The 11628-nt window shown below is 38.7% G+C and overlaps 3 protein-coding genes across 4 annotated transcripts; all 3 read right to left on the reverse strand.

The window, feature by feature from the left end:
* Positions 1-306: 306 nt before the first annotated feature.
* LOC103320185 (tetraspanin-19-like) lies at positions 307-2089 on the reverse strand. Of its 2 annotated transcripts, none has more exons than XM_008221822.3 (5): positions 1739-2089; positions 1449-1548; positions 1145-1225; positions 916-1020; positions 307-842 (listed from the first exon to the last, which is right to left on the reverse strand). In XM_008221822.3, exons 1-5 carry the CDS (start codon positions 1900-1902, stop codon positions 603-605), a joined length of 690 nt encoding a protein of 229 aa, XP_008220044.2. In that variant the 5' UTR covers positions 1903-2089; the 3' UTR covers positions 307-602. The 2 variants fall into 2 exon arrangements, with proteins under 2 accessions (XP_008220044.2, XP_008220043.2); XM_008221821.3 differs by having other exon boundaries at positions 307-857; positions 1739-2044.
* A 1659-nt stretch (positions 2090-3748) lies between these two features.
* LOC103320187 (RNA polymerase I-associated factor PAF67) lies at positions 3749-7405 on the reverse strand. The gene is made up of 7 exons (XM_008221824.2): positions 6714-7405; positions 6298-6629; positions 5841-6180; positions 4989-5137; positions 4807-4900; positions 4114-4185; positions 3749-4019 (listed from the first exon to the last, which is right to left on the reverse strand). Exons 1-7 carry the CDS (start codon positions 7275-7277, stop codon positions 3975-3977), a joined length of 1596 nt encoding a protein of 531 aa, XP_008220046.2. The 5' UTR covers positions 7278-7405; the 3' UTR covers positions 3749-3974.
* A 432-nt stretch (positions 7406-7837) lies between these two features.
* LOC103320188 (uncharacterized) lies at positions 7838-11312 on the reverse strand. Its single transcript, XM_008221825.2, has 3 exons — positions 10563-11312; positions 9304-9384; positions 7838-8512 (listed from the first exon to the last, which is right to left on the reverse strand). The coding sequence occupies exons 1-3, from the start codon at positions 10936-10938 to the stop codon at positions 8145-8147; spliced, it is 825 nt and encodes a 274-aa protein (XP_008220047.1). The 5' UTR covers positions 10939-11312; the 3' UTR covers positions 7838-8144.
* Between the last annotated feature and the right edge of the window lie 316 nt (positions 11313-11628).

The raw sequence follows: 11628 nt of genomic DNA on the forward strand, positions 1-11628 counted from the left end.
ATTTTGCTTAAAGCGGTCCCAACTTTTTGTTGCCAACTTTATTTTTGGGGAAGGAATTTTGCTACCATCAATTGTCCAACCAAATCATTGATGTAATTTGTTGTCCGTCCTAGTCATTGATGTAATTTGTCGTCTGTCCTAATCATTGATGAATTTAACTCGGTATGCATTAACGGCTAAGAATTGTTTAGGATAACTAATGGTGGGTGGCAGCTCATATCGGTGAAGTGGATGATGGGAGTTGAACCCAAGACTTTCACATCGTAGGAGAATCAGCTATGGGCATATAAGGTCATTTACATATGCTTTTGAAGTAAATATAGGGGAGAATTAGTATTTTTACAATTACAAATATTGGTAATTTTTTCTCTCATTTTTTGTGTGTGGTTACATTAGGAGGAAAGAAACCCTGCGGTTTCGATCCTGGGTGCCAAGCAGGGGAACGGGGAGGGCCACAACCACTGTGGTAACCCGACACCATTTTTTCTCTCTTTGGTACCGCTTGCAAGTTGCTTTCTTTCAGCCTCACAAATTTCCCCATTCAACTCAATACAGAAAGGCAGGGGAACCCAACCCAAAATTCTGTACACATGTTCTGACTTCTAACTAAGACTGACTCTTCTATGAAATTGCATTCTGAAAAATCTGTTAACATATGACGAAAAGCTCTCTCTTGGGGAAGCTTCATAATTTCTGAAACCGTGTCTTGATACATCAAGTATAGATTGGGTAGGTGCTGCCAGAAAAGAATATCTTAAGTTGGGTATTTCGGAATCGTTGCAGTGTGCTCTTGGCTCAGCCCCAATAACCCAGAGAATAGCTGCTAGAACAATAACTTTGATCTGCAGAAATGGCCACTACATGCATCAGTGTAATGAAATACCCAACTTCAAAACAGAAAGATAGAATTAGTACCTGTGGCACCAAAATGAGAATTACAATCAGGCGGCACAAGTTGACATGAAATATCAAGAATTCCTTGAACTTGATGTGGTTCTTATCAATGAACTTTGCAAGTTGCTGTCACAAGAAGGCAATCCAGGAAAGAAAAATCCGATATAAGAAAACACAGAAGCAGCTTCTTGAAAAAAAAAAGTGACTTCAAAATTAATGGTTACCAAGTTACAATTCCAGGAAAGCATACCATTTGCCAATTCGTCTTATAGAAAATTGCGACAATCACGGAAACTTCAAGGCAGAGAAGGGAGAAGATGGAGATAATGTACTAGAACTGATTAAGGATAAACCAGATTGATGAATTTATGTAAAGATTTTACCAAAATAGATTGAAATGGCAAAGAGCATAGGCTCCTCAAAAAACAAATTTATGGGTTATTGCTGAAAAGTGGTAAGAAATTAAAAACAGATGAAAACTTTTTCCCAAACATTGAAACAAAGCTTAGTTAGTGGTATGAAAGCTGTTCATCCAAGCTCATCAGAAAGGATACTATGAAGAGAATAGAACTGCTGCTACGGTGAGCAACGATATGACCGCAAAGTGTGCTTAAGCAGACAGCCATTCCCACACCTAAACATGTATATATAAACCTGTCAAACAGAAGCAGTTAATGATTTCAATATGAACAAGATCAAAGAAAAACAGCCAAGAATTCTGCTCAGAACTTTGAAAAGAATAATAAAAAAAAAAGTTTCTATCTTTGGGTGCGCTAACACGAAAACAAGCACAATATTGAATAAAAAAGAAATTACTGCAAAGGGAAAATGAAGTTTTATGTACCATGGCTTAGGTATATATGAAACAGAAGGCAGCTCAGAAACTCCAACTTGCCATTTCTTGAGGAGCCAAAGAGAGTAGATAATCACTCCGACGCCACAAAGATTGACAAATAAGTTCACTGCTCTCATTGAAGTGTGCACGCAACACCTAGTGCAGCCTACCATTTCTCTATCAGTGAGCAGTATTATATGCTAACTTGGCCTCCATAATTTATTGCTAGCTAGATAAGTAAAGCCACTATATCAATATCCAAAATCTCTTGCTCTCCCTTCAAGTTAAAACCATGTGGTTTGTAAACTCTGCTGGGTTAAGAAGAAAGTTGGGGTTGTTGAACTTGGCTGGAGGTTGTGCGTGTGGGAGAGTAATCCAGAGTGACCATATAAAGTTGGAGGCTCAGAGAAAGTTAGAGGGGGAAGATACATACCCAATTCAGATAGTGATAGTCATGTCCAATTTCTGGAAATAAAAAAAAAATTTAACACATTTACTTGGTCCATGATTTTGTGCTATTTGTATGTCGGTGCTGTATGTGCATATAGAAGAGATGAGGGATCAATTTGAATGTTAGATAGAGAAGCATTGTGTGTGTGTGCGCGCATACACCTAACATTCAAACTCCAACATTTGAGTAAGACAAAGGCTTTGTATTCATCTATGTCAACCAAATATGTCCCAATTTATTTGTTTAAGAACAGAATTACACATTTGATATTGGACCAAATCTTGGATGGCTTAATTCTTTTCATTTGGCTTGTCGGATACTTCATTGGGAAAAACATTCAATATTGATCCATTTTAGACGGTTCAAAGTGTGACTAAGATTGTATCCTGATGACAATAAAATTTTCAAAGTCAACCTATTTGACTATTTATCTAAATAGAAAGATAGAAAATTCTTTACGTTCTTAGTACTATAATCATAGAACATCCAGACATTCTTAGTAGAAATTATAATTGTTTTTAATTTGTTTGGGCCTGCGTGCCCTTGTGGTTTCCAGTTGTAATTGTTTTTCTCTCTATACCCCAAAAAAAAAAAAAAACCAAAGATGTGCAATTTTGCATCGTTATCACATGACTTATTATATGCATACAGAATATTTCTACCAAATTGTTTGTTTAAGATTAAAAAGCCGTTTACGTCCAACAATGAAAGAAAATAACATAACATCAAAGGCTTCAAACAATTGTAAGGAGACACCCAAGTGCGTATTTAATACGTAATTAGTGTCGTCAATGATATTGATTTCCAACAAATAGAGCACTTGCTTTCCTTTTTGCTATGGTCAATTACTCAATTATTGCGTGCCAAAACTCAGTTTTCCACAAGAAAATCAGATGAAACAAAAACTTAATCGATAACGTTGGCCTTTATCTTAAACAGATAAGCAGATAAGTGTTTCCTCCCACTCTCAATCCGATCACAACCCAACCGATTACACCGTTAAACAGATCGAATAACGGAGTAGATTAAATACAAATTTATAAATAAACACCGACATTATTTAAATATTCAACCCCAAAGTCAACTTTTTGGGTGTGTTTATAAATGAGTTTTGAGTGTGTAATGATGAGTTTTAGGTGTGTTTATATGTTTAAATATCTTGAGTTTTTTTATAATTTCAACGTGTTTTAGTGAAACTCCCTTGATTAAATTCGTATTTTCTCAATGTTGAAAGAGATCACAAATAGAGTTTAAAAATCCTAAGATGTTGGACTTGTCAATGGCACTCAAAGCCAACTCTGGACCATCCCATAATCGAAACCAACCCTACCAATTTACAGCCACCCTCATAATGCATTCTCAATCAATCAGATAAAAGATCATTGTACCAATTAAAGGCACAAAAACAAAAAGCTTCAAAGCTCCAGCGAGAATAGAGCAGAGAAAATCACACAAACTGCAATTTAAATGGATATACTTTCCCTACTTTTGGGGAAACACCCCACACCAAATTATAGTTCGGATTCGGATCGGCACTCTTAATTTTGTATGGAATTAAAGAGCACATCTTCAAGAAAAACACTTGCATATTTCCATGCTAGCAACTTTGCGTTGAAAAAAGCCACAACAGGTGAAAATTACATTGTGATTTTAAGAGCTAACCACATTCACCAATTCAAAGGGCGGTACATGAAGCAGAGTAATTAGAAAGAAAAAGAATCTCCAAACATCATTATATGAATCTAAATGGGCAAAAATTGCAGCAGAGAGCTAGTCTAAAAAGGGATGGATGACTCAATCCAGCTTTACCCTGTCCATATCATTGATAACCCCTTCAAGCTGCCATGAAAAAAGGAAAAGAAGGATTAATTAAACATTTTCTTAATGTTGCTAAATCCGATGGAAAAGATGGATAACAAGGAATTGTGCATACCTTCACAATTTGCCGCAAGAAGTAATCCCCATATCGTTTTGCTGGTTTTGATTCGACAACATAAATCAAGTCCTGCAGCAGAATGAAAATATTATATCCAGCAACATGTAAATGTCTTCACTTACCACGTTCCAATACAGTGAATTAATCACATATAACTTCAAAGTTCTTGCATATTTAAGTTTTTATTTTTTGGAAAGGGAGACGATTGTCCAATAATTTTCATACAGACTGATGTGATGAGAACATAGGTAGATCCTCCAAGTGTAAGAGAAGGGAATTGTCAGAACTACTTAACCCATTTCCCTTCACAAGCACTCACATCACTTTCTTTCTTCTTTAGGGCATTGAAATACCTCGTGCAGGTCAAACTAGAGATAGAAAACATGGGTTTGCTCAATTTGTAAAACATATAATTAGTAATCTCATGTAAATCACATTGAAATCCAAAATCTGGGCTAGGTAACTGCTGTACAAGATTAGCTGATGACTTAAGCTAACACTTTTTCTAGATTTTATGGGGCTGAAATTGATGATTCCTCGAGAAAAATCAAATGAAACAAGTGCCCAAGGAGTTCTAGTTTCTGACATCAGGTCAAATTTAGAGGATTTCCTACAAATACGCCCTTGGAACTTTGTGACCTTACATAAGTTTTCCGTCAACAAGGTAGAAGATAATAGAAGAAAACATACATCATCAATATAGAAATCCACATCAGCATTGGAAATGATTTTTCCGTCAGTATCAACAGCATGTGTCTTGTGCTTGTATGTCAACAAGATAGTCCTATAAGGCAGAATGAAAAAATAACATTATTATAAAATCAAAAGAAGAATTATATAAACATAACTTAAAGAATATCCTCAGCAAGTACCTCAACTTGGATTCATCCACTTCCATGTAGCTTGCTAGCTTCGCAAGAGAGATGGATGAATATACTTTTAAAAAGGTCCGAATGCCTGATAATAACTGTTGCTGCTTCACTTCATAAAGGAACAGCTTCAATTGAAGTCTATAAGCATCCTGCAAGAAGTAAAATGGCATTTAATTAATTATGTGTGCATGTCCACACACTCATTCAGAGAGAGAGAGAGAGAGAGAGAGAGAGAAATATAACGCCCAAAAGAGAGAATCTAATGCAGCAACATATAGCCTCTAAAAGTAAGACTTCCATTTTTTCCCTTGCATAACTGTTGTCCAACCTTAAACCCCACAGCCCAACTAAAGACAAGGTTTAATTTGCTGTCTGGTATGATCTACAAAGAAACTCCACGGTTGATGGCATTTTGGGTATTGCTTTTGGCATTTTCAGTAAGTGCATGTTTCAAACAGCTCAGGAACTGATAATATGCATGTATCACGTCTATCGTCATCTCATGTCAAATGCATGATACAATCCAGAACAGATTATTAAAATTATAAACTCCCGAGAAACTCCACCATCTATGGCATTTTCAGTAAGTGTATGTTTCAGACAGCTCGTGAACTGATACCATGCATATGTATTAAAATGCATGATACAATCAAGAACTGATAATTAAATTACATGCATTATTCTCCTCATAACATATACACAAGGCACTAATTTAGTAATAATCATTTGAGCATCACATTATACTGCCCTGGAAGCTGACTTCCACTACACAATTTCATATACTTGTTGTTTTCTGAATTGGAAATATTTCAGGCACTGGGTATTTCCGTTTGCCTTGTTGGCCCTACATACCTGGTTGTAATTAACAAGAGGCTCCTCAAAACTTGGAGGGGATGGGGTAATGAACTTAGGGCATGCATACGAGAAGAGTTCATCATAAATAGCAAATGCTTCATCATCGTATCTTTGCATCCTGATCATCTTTTCACCATACTTCTCACGCAACTGAGAGTTCACAGTTTCCTCAACAAGCTTCACCTGTGGACACAGTGAAAGGGAAATTGCCAACAGGGCATACATCTGCTCATTCTTCTTTAGTATCTGCTCATACTGTGGAGACTTCTGATGGTACTGCTTGGTTTTATAGATGTACAACAGAATCTTATTAAATTCACGAATTGCCTCCACGTACCTGCAAAGAAACTAATAATATTTGTAAGGCTCCAAAACAAGTTTTCACACACAACACACAAACACGCATCAGAAAAGTGAATTAAAATGTTCTTAAATACGAAAAGAGCAATCATACCTACGCAACATAAGATTAGCAAAACCATAATGATAAATGGTGGTAATGTGGCTTCCAATAACAGTTGTGTAAACACCTTGCTGGGTAATGTCAATAGGCTGCAAGCATTTCAGGCCAGTATGATAATCACCCAAGAGACAATGTACCCGAAGCAATCCCACCATGCTGAAATACCCCAACACCTTCAAAACATTACTCCCACCATTATAATCATACCCATCTGTAGCAGTAAACTGCTCAAGCCCTTCCTTCTCGTGCTCGAGAATCTGAATGATCATGGACTTCTCCACCAGAGCTTGCAAAAAGTTAAGCACACCATACACATTCCAGGCCTGCAACAAAAACAATGAACACAATTCAGGGTCATCTTAGATATCAATGTTCCCCAAATTAGAAATGAATGTGACGATTCTTACTTGATCAAACTGTCTGAGAAGGGCAATCTCCTGCTCAGTCTTGTTCTTCATCTTAGCTCTGTACTGGCAAAAGCTCTGGAACTGGTACACGAACTCGTCGACCATGTCCCAGAGCCACTGGTTGGGCAGCTGCATATTAACGACGCCGTGGAGGACGACCTGGAAGAGGCTACAGTAATTGTCCCAAGAGTCGATTCTCTGCTTCAGCGTCGGCGACAGCCTAGCGTACAGGTGGCGGAACCACATCTCGCGGTAGAGGAGGCAGAAGACGTGGTCATTGTCGACGTAGTGGGCGACTGCGTCGACGGAGGGCCATGGCGTGTCCTTGAAGAGCCGATCGGAAAGCGTCTGAAACGACGTCTCGTACATCTGGTGGATCTCGTACACATTCTTCTCGCGGATGTGGCGGTAGAGGTGGACGACGAAAGATTTGACGGAGTCCGGGACGAAGTTCGGGTCGTACCCTAGGTCTTGAGATGGAGGGGCTCCGGACGACGCCTGGCGCTGTGTCGCTGACGTTTCGTCGTAGGTCCCTGGTGCATCTTCGTAGTCGTACGCGGCCATTGTTGGTTGTGGCTTAAGAAATTGAATGTGGGGGATGTGCCGCTCAGCCACAGACACTATGCAGAGACGATTTGAGAAGGAGAGAGATGAGTTAGGGTTTTACACTTTCTACTGGAACACAAAACTGACCAACAGATGTCGTAGGATTTGGATTTGGTTTGGTTTGGGCGCATAAGTTGGATTGGGCCTTTTATTGGGGCCTGTCCTAAACGGCCTTTTTCTTCTGTTACATGATATGGCTCACCACATGGTACATGATATGGCTCACCACCACGTTATTGCGTTGAAGAAAAAATGACATTGCATCATCACAAGTAAGCCTGTCGTATGGATTGAGAAGATAATTTGGTAAAAATGTTGAGTAGTGTAGCAATGATAAAAATCTTTGACTATGACAGCACATCTAATTAGTAGATTTGGTCGACAGCCGTAGCTGTTCAACTACAGAAGGGTTAGATGACAACGAGCTTAAATTAGGGCAATTGAGTCTGGAACAGATAGCTCCGCAAGAGACTTGCAAGTTGCAACAAATGCTCGATTTTCATTTTCACACACGGAAATTGAGAGAAAGAGACACCGGTTAGATATTCACAGGCAACCAAGATTACCAGAGTGGGCGTGTGCAACAGACATGGTACAAAATCGACATGAACCTAAGTCCCGAAGTTAGCATTTCACTTTGTGTTACGTCATGATCACTACAACGATTTTAAAGCTGGCACCTTTGATAAGCCAAAATTTGAATTTATACTACTCTATGCTCTCCTGAAGTTGTCAAAAATCTGCCGGAAGCTGTGTAGTTCTGAAAGGCTTCACTTAAACGCCAAACCATTCGCCTGTTAGAATTGGAATTACATGAGAAGGTTCCTAATAACTGTTTGGTTCATCTTCTTCATCGGACGATAGGAGCGACGACCCCATCCATGTCTTAAACCCTTCATTAACCCTCCTTTCCACCTCTGGTGTCACTTCCAAGGGATTCTCCAACATTTCAAGCCCTAGGTTTCGACCACCAAATTCTCCCTCATCAAGGATTGCAGCTGCTCTCCGTCTCAGAAAAAAGGCAGTTCCTCCGTATAGAAGAACCATCCCCCAACACCCACCCTCATAGCACCAGAACAGGGGCATAGAGCAGGAGCTTCCTTGTGTGAGGAGGCTTGAACCAAGAAACAATGCAAGAAGACCAAAAATGACAGCAAAGACAGCATTCAGAATAGATAGGCATCGAACCCCACCTGCATATTACAATATCAGAGTTCAGACATCACTTAGGTTCTCATGCAACCTAGTCTTTTTGGCCAAATATTACATCATATAAACAAATGGCAGACATAATTTCATTTTTAGATGCTGGAAAATAATCCATTGAAAACAGAACAGTAATAGTTGAAATTGTATTGCAAAATGCACTTGTGAAGAACCATACAGGATAGAGGGATAATTCCAATATGGAAATAAAACTTCAAACTATTCAAACTAAAATTAGTTTAGGACACGTTAGTGTGATCTGAGGTTAGGCAATTTAGTTATAGAGCAACACTAGTAAAAAGTTAACGGACAAAAAGGCATGCTGAATTTTGTAATATTAAAAGAAAAATGATATGATAAAAACGATGAACAATCTGTACCACAAGAAAAACAGCAACAGAACAGATGAACATCTGTATGCTCATTCTAGCAAGGAATCCATAAGGAGTGTGAGAACTCTAAAGAGGGAATGCAAGCAATCATTTAGAGCTCTCTCTAATCGGCAAAAGAGAGCCCAGCCCAACCTGCCAAATAGCTGTAAGAATCCTAGTTTATTTTATTTACCTGGACTTATTGGCAACTAAACAAAGTGAACATTTTCTGCAGCACACTAAATTCTTTAGACAGACAGCTTCATTATTTAGGAGTAAAAGCAAGATTCCAGAGAAAACATGACTTGTAACAAGTCCAGTCATACGTGATAAAACAATAGAAAATGGCGACTGATGTATAGTGGATACAGTAGTTCATTTGAGGAGGAGGGAAGGAGGGAGCATACCTCTTTTTGAAGCACAGTAGTTATTCTCAACTACCTTTAAGCATCCGTGTCTTGTTGGAGCAGAATAAGCAACAGCGATTCCTACAACCAGATTGAAGCTATGAGAACTTGAAAACCATTTAGCATATCCAAATCAAATTATTGCCCCGCTAATGGTTAGATACAACCCATGTAGAATCATGTGACAATATCCCAATGAACAATGTCCCTTTAACCACATAATATGCCATGCATATCCAAATAACCACATAATATGCCATGCATATCCAAATAATACTAATTTCTAAGCAGAACTCCATGCCTAGGCATGAAGCTGGTCACAAGGAGTGAATCATGCTACAGAATACTGAGAACCAAAGAAAAAAAAATTATTATAAATTTTTTTCAGTTATACACAGAGTTTGCAGGAATCTTCTAATTCATATACAAACTTGGCAGAGAAAATGATAACCATGTGAAGTGTGACTTGGTGTTACTAGTTACTAGTCATGTCTCTAATCCAAAACAGCCTATGCATTAAGCTTTCATGTTTTAAGATCGCAATTCAAACTTACATTTGCCAAGAGAAGATTTACCCCGTTTCTAGATTCTAGGCAACAACATCCCAAGGACCCAAGATCATGGAGTTATTCTTATTTTTCCATTAAAGAGATTTAATTGTTCCTTTAGTGTCTTCTCCAACCCACCTAAGTCAGTTCCAGGTACACGTAGCCCTCTGTAAAAGATCATTGAGTTTTTTCCTCGAAGTACGGCATGGGTTAATTCAATGCATGTCACCTAGTACTCATACGCCAGCTACAAGCATTCTTTCTACCCTTCTTATCACTTGGTGAGAGCAAGTTACGTCTTTGAACCACAACCATCTTGCATTCTCTACAGAGATATCAACTTGAATATTATGAGCATGAATCTATTCCACCTTGCCAAAACTCTAATTTATAATTCAAAGATATTTAGACCATAGTTATCCGAACTAGCAAATCCCCAGTTAGAAATGCCATCACTACCGCAGTTTTAGTGATTTTACCAAGATTACAAGTATCCAAGATTCCCCAAGTCTTTCCCCTTGTTATCACTGATCTCACGCATTCTTTACTGGATCGTTGGCGAAATTTACGAAGTTTCCACTTTCCCAAAACCCAAATAAATGAAAGAAAACGCAAAAATGAAAAACTTAACTCCCTCTCTCTTAAATTTATTAGCGCCGAAATAACATATTCAAATTGGAAACAATCAAAGTAGAGCCTAAAGCTTCTTACCCGCAACAAGATACACGAAGGTAGCCAAGAAAATGATCATAGAGGGAACGAACACAACCATCCAATAGTAATCCGCAATTTCTTGATCCGTAAGATAAAACGCTCCGGGAAACGGATCAGAATCGCCCCCTCTCACATTCATCGGTAGAGAATTAAGCCTCCGGTCGCCGCAGAACGGCCGCTTCGCCGGGTCGCCAGGAAACACAATGTTCAAGCTGATAACCGTGCACACAACAACTACGAAACAGACGAGAGCCATGGACGCCATTAACAGAGGTCTCTGAATCTTGCCCCAAGCTCTGTCTTCTTCCCGGAGGCTCATGTACTCGTGCTTGGGCATGAAGGCCTGGCGAAGCGCGTCGCCGATTATCGCCATTTTGGAACCAAGGTTTGTGCTTGTTCAGTGTTCGTTTGAAGAAACCCTAGCTCAATCAGATTCAAAATGAACTGGCTCTTGACTGCTTGCACTGATGATGGATTGATTGATTGACCGACAGAGGAAACCCTAGCTTCTTCAATTCCCCCAAATTTGGGGCTCTTGATCCAAAGTTGGAAGTGTTGAAATTCAAAGGGAAAATGTAAACCCTAAAATTCTAAAGAAGTATTATGTATGGGAAGTTGGGTGTTGTTGCTTTCAGATATGATCAGCAGCAGCAAACATTTTCCCCTTTTTTACGCATGTTTTGGGATTTGGCGGGTTTTGGTGTGTGGTGGCGCGTACACTTCCCAACCACTTGATTTGCTGGAAAATTAGTTCCTCGCCGTTAAATCATAATAGTTGGCCTTTGTTTTGTGTTGGAATAATTAGCCTGATTTTGTTTTTTCTGTTGGAGAATGGTGAGTCCACTAACCACCCGTCTGAAACGTAAATCCATAAAATAAAATTAAAATGGCATAAATCCATTAGAAGAAACAAGAACCTCATTGACATTTCTTGATTGTCGATACAAGACTTGGAATCACAAAATAAAATTATGTATTTTGCTTCTGACATTAAATATAATTTAATGAGTTTGTCTTTAATCGCCGTAAGGAAATAGACTTTTCACACTCTTATATAATGAAT

The sequence above is a fragment of the Prunus mume genome, linkage group LG2, assembly GCF_029339155.1.
Source record: "Prunus mume cultivar Tortuosa linkage group LG2, ASM2933915v1, whole genome shotgun sequence".
Lineage (NCBI taxonomy): Eukaryota > Viridiplantae > Streptophyta > Magnoliopsida > Rosales > Rosaceae > Prunus > Prunus mume.

Coding starts and splice junctions, on each gene's coding strand:
- LOC103320187 (XM_008221824.2), bottom strand. CDS start 7,277: ATGGCCGCGTACGACTACGAAGATGCACCAGGGACCTACGACGAAACG. Junction 6,630..6,713: donor TTCTCAGACAGTTTGATCAA/GTAAGAATCGTC, acceptor TTTTTGTTGCAG/GCCTGGAATGTGTATGGTGT. Junction 4,186..4,806: donor TGGATTTCTATATTGATGAT/GTATGTTTTCTT, acceptor ATTCTGCTGCAG/GACTTGATTTATGTTGTCGA.
- LOC103320188 (XM_008221825.2), bottom strand. CDS start 10,938: ATGGCGATAATCGGCGACGCGCTTCGCCAGGCCTTCATGCCCAAGCAC. Junction 9,385..10,562: donor CTTCGTGTATCTTGTTGCGG/GTAAGAAGCTTT, acceptor ATCTGGTTGTAG/GAATCGCTGTTGCTTATTCT. Junction 8,513..9,303: donor CTACTGTGCTTCAAAAAGAG/GTATGCTCCCTC, acceptor TGTAATATGCAG/GTGGGGTTCGATGCCTATCT.
- LOC103320185 (XM_008221821.3), bottom strand. CDS start 1,902: ATGGTAGGCTGCACTAGGTGTTGCGTGCACACTTCAATGAGAGCAGTG. Junction 1,549..1,738: donor TCATATATACCTAAGCCATG/GTACATAAAACT, acceptor TCTGTTTGACAG/GTTTATATATACATGTTTAG. Junction 1,226..1,448: donor GCAGTTCTATTCTCTTCATA/GTATCCTTTCTG, acceptor AATCAGTTCTAG/TACATTATCTCCATCTTCTC.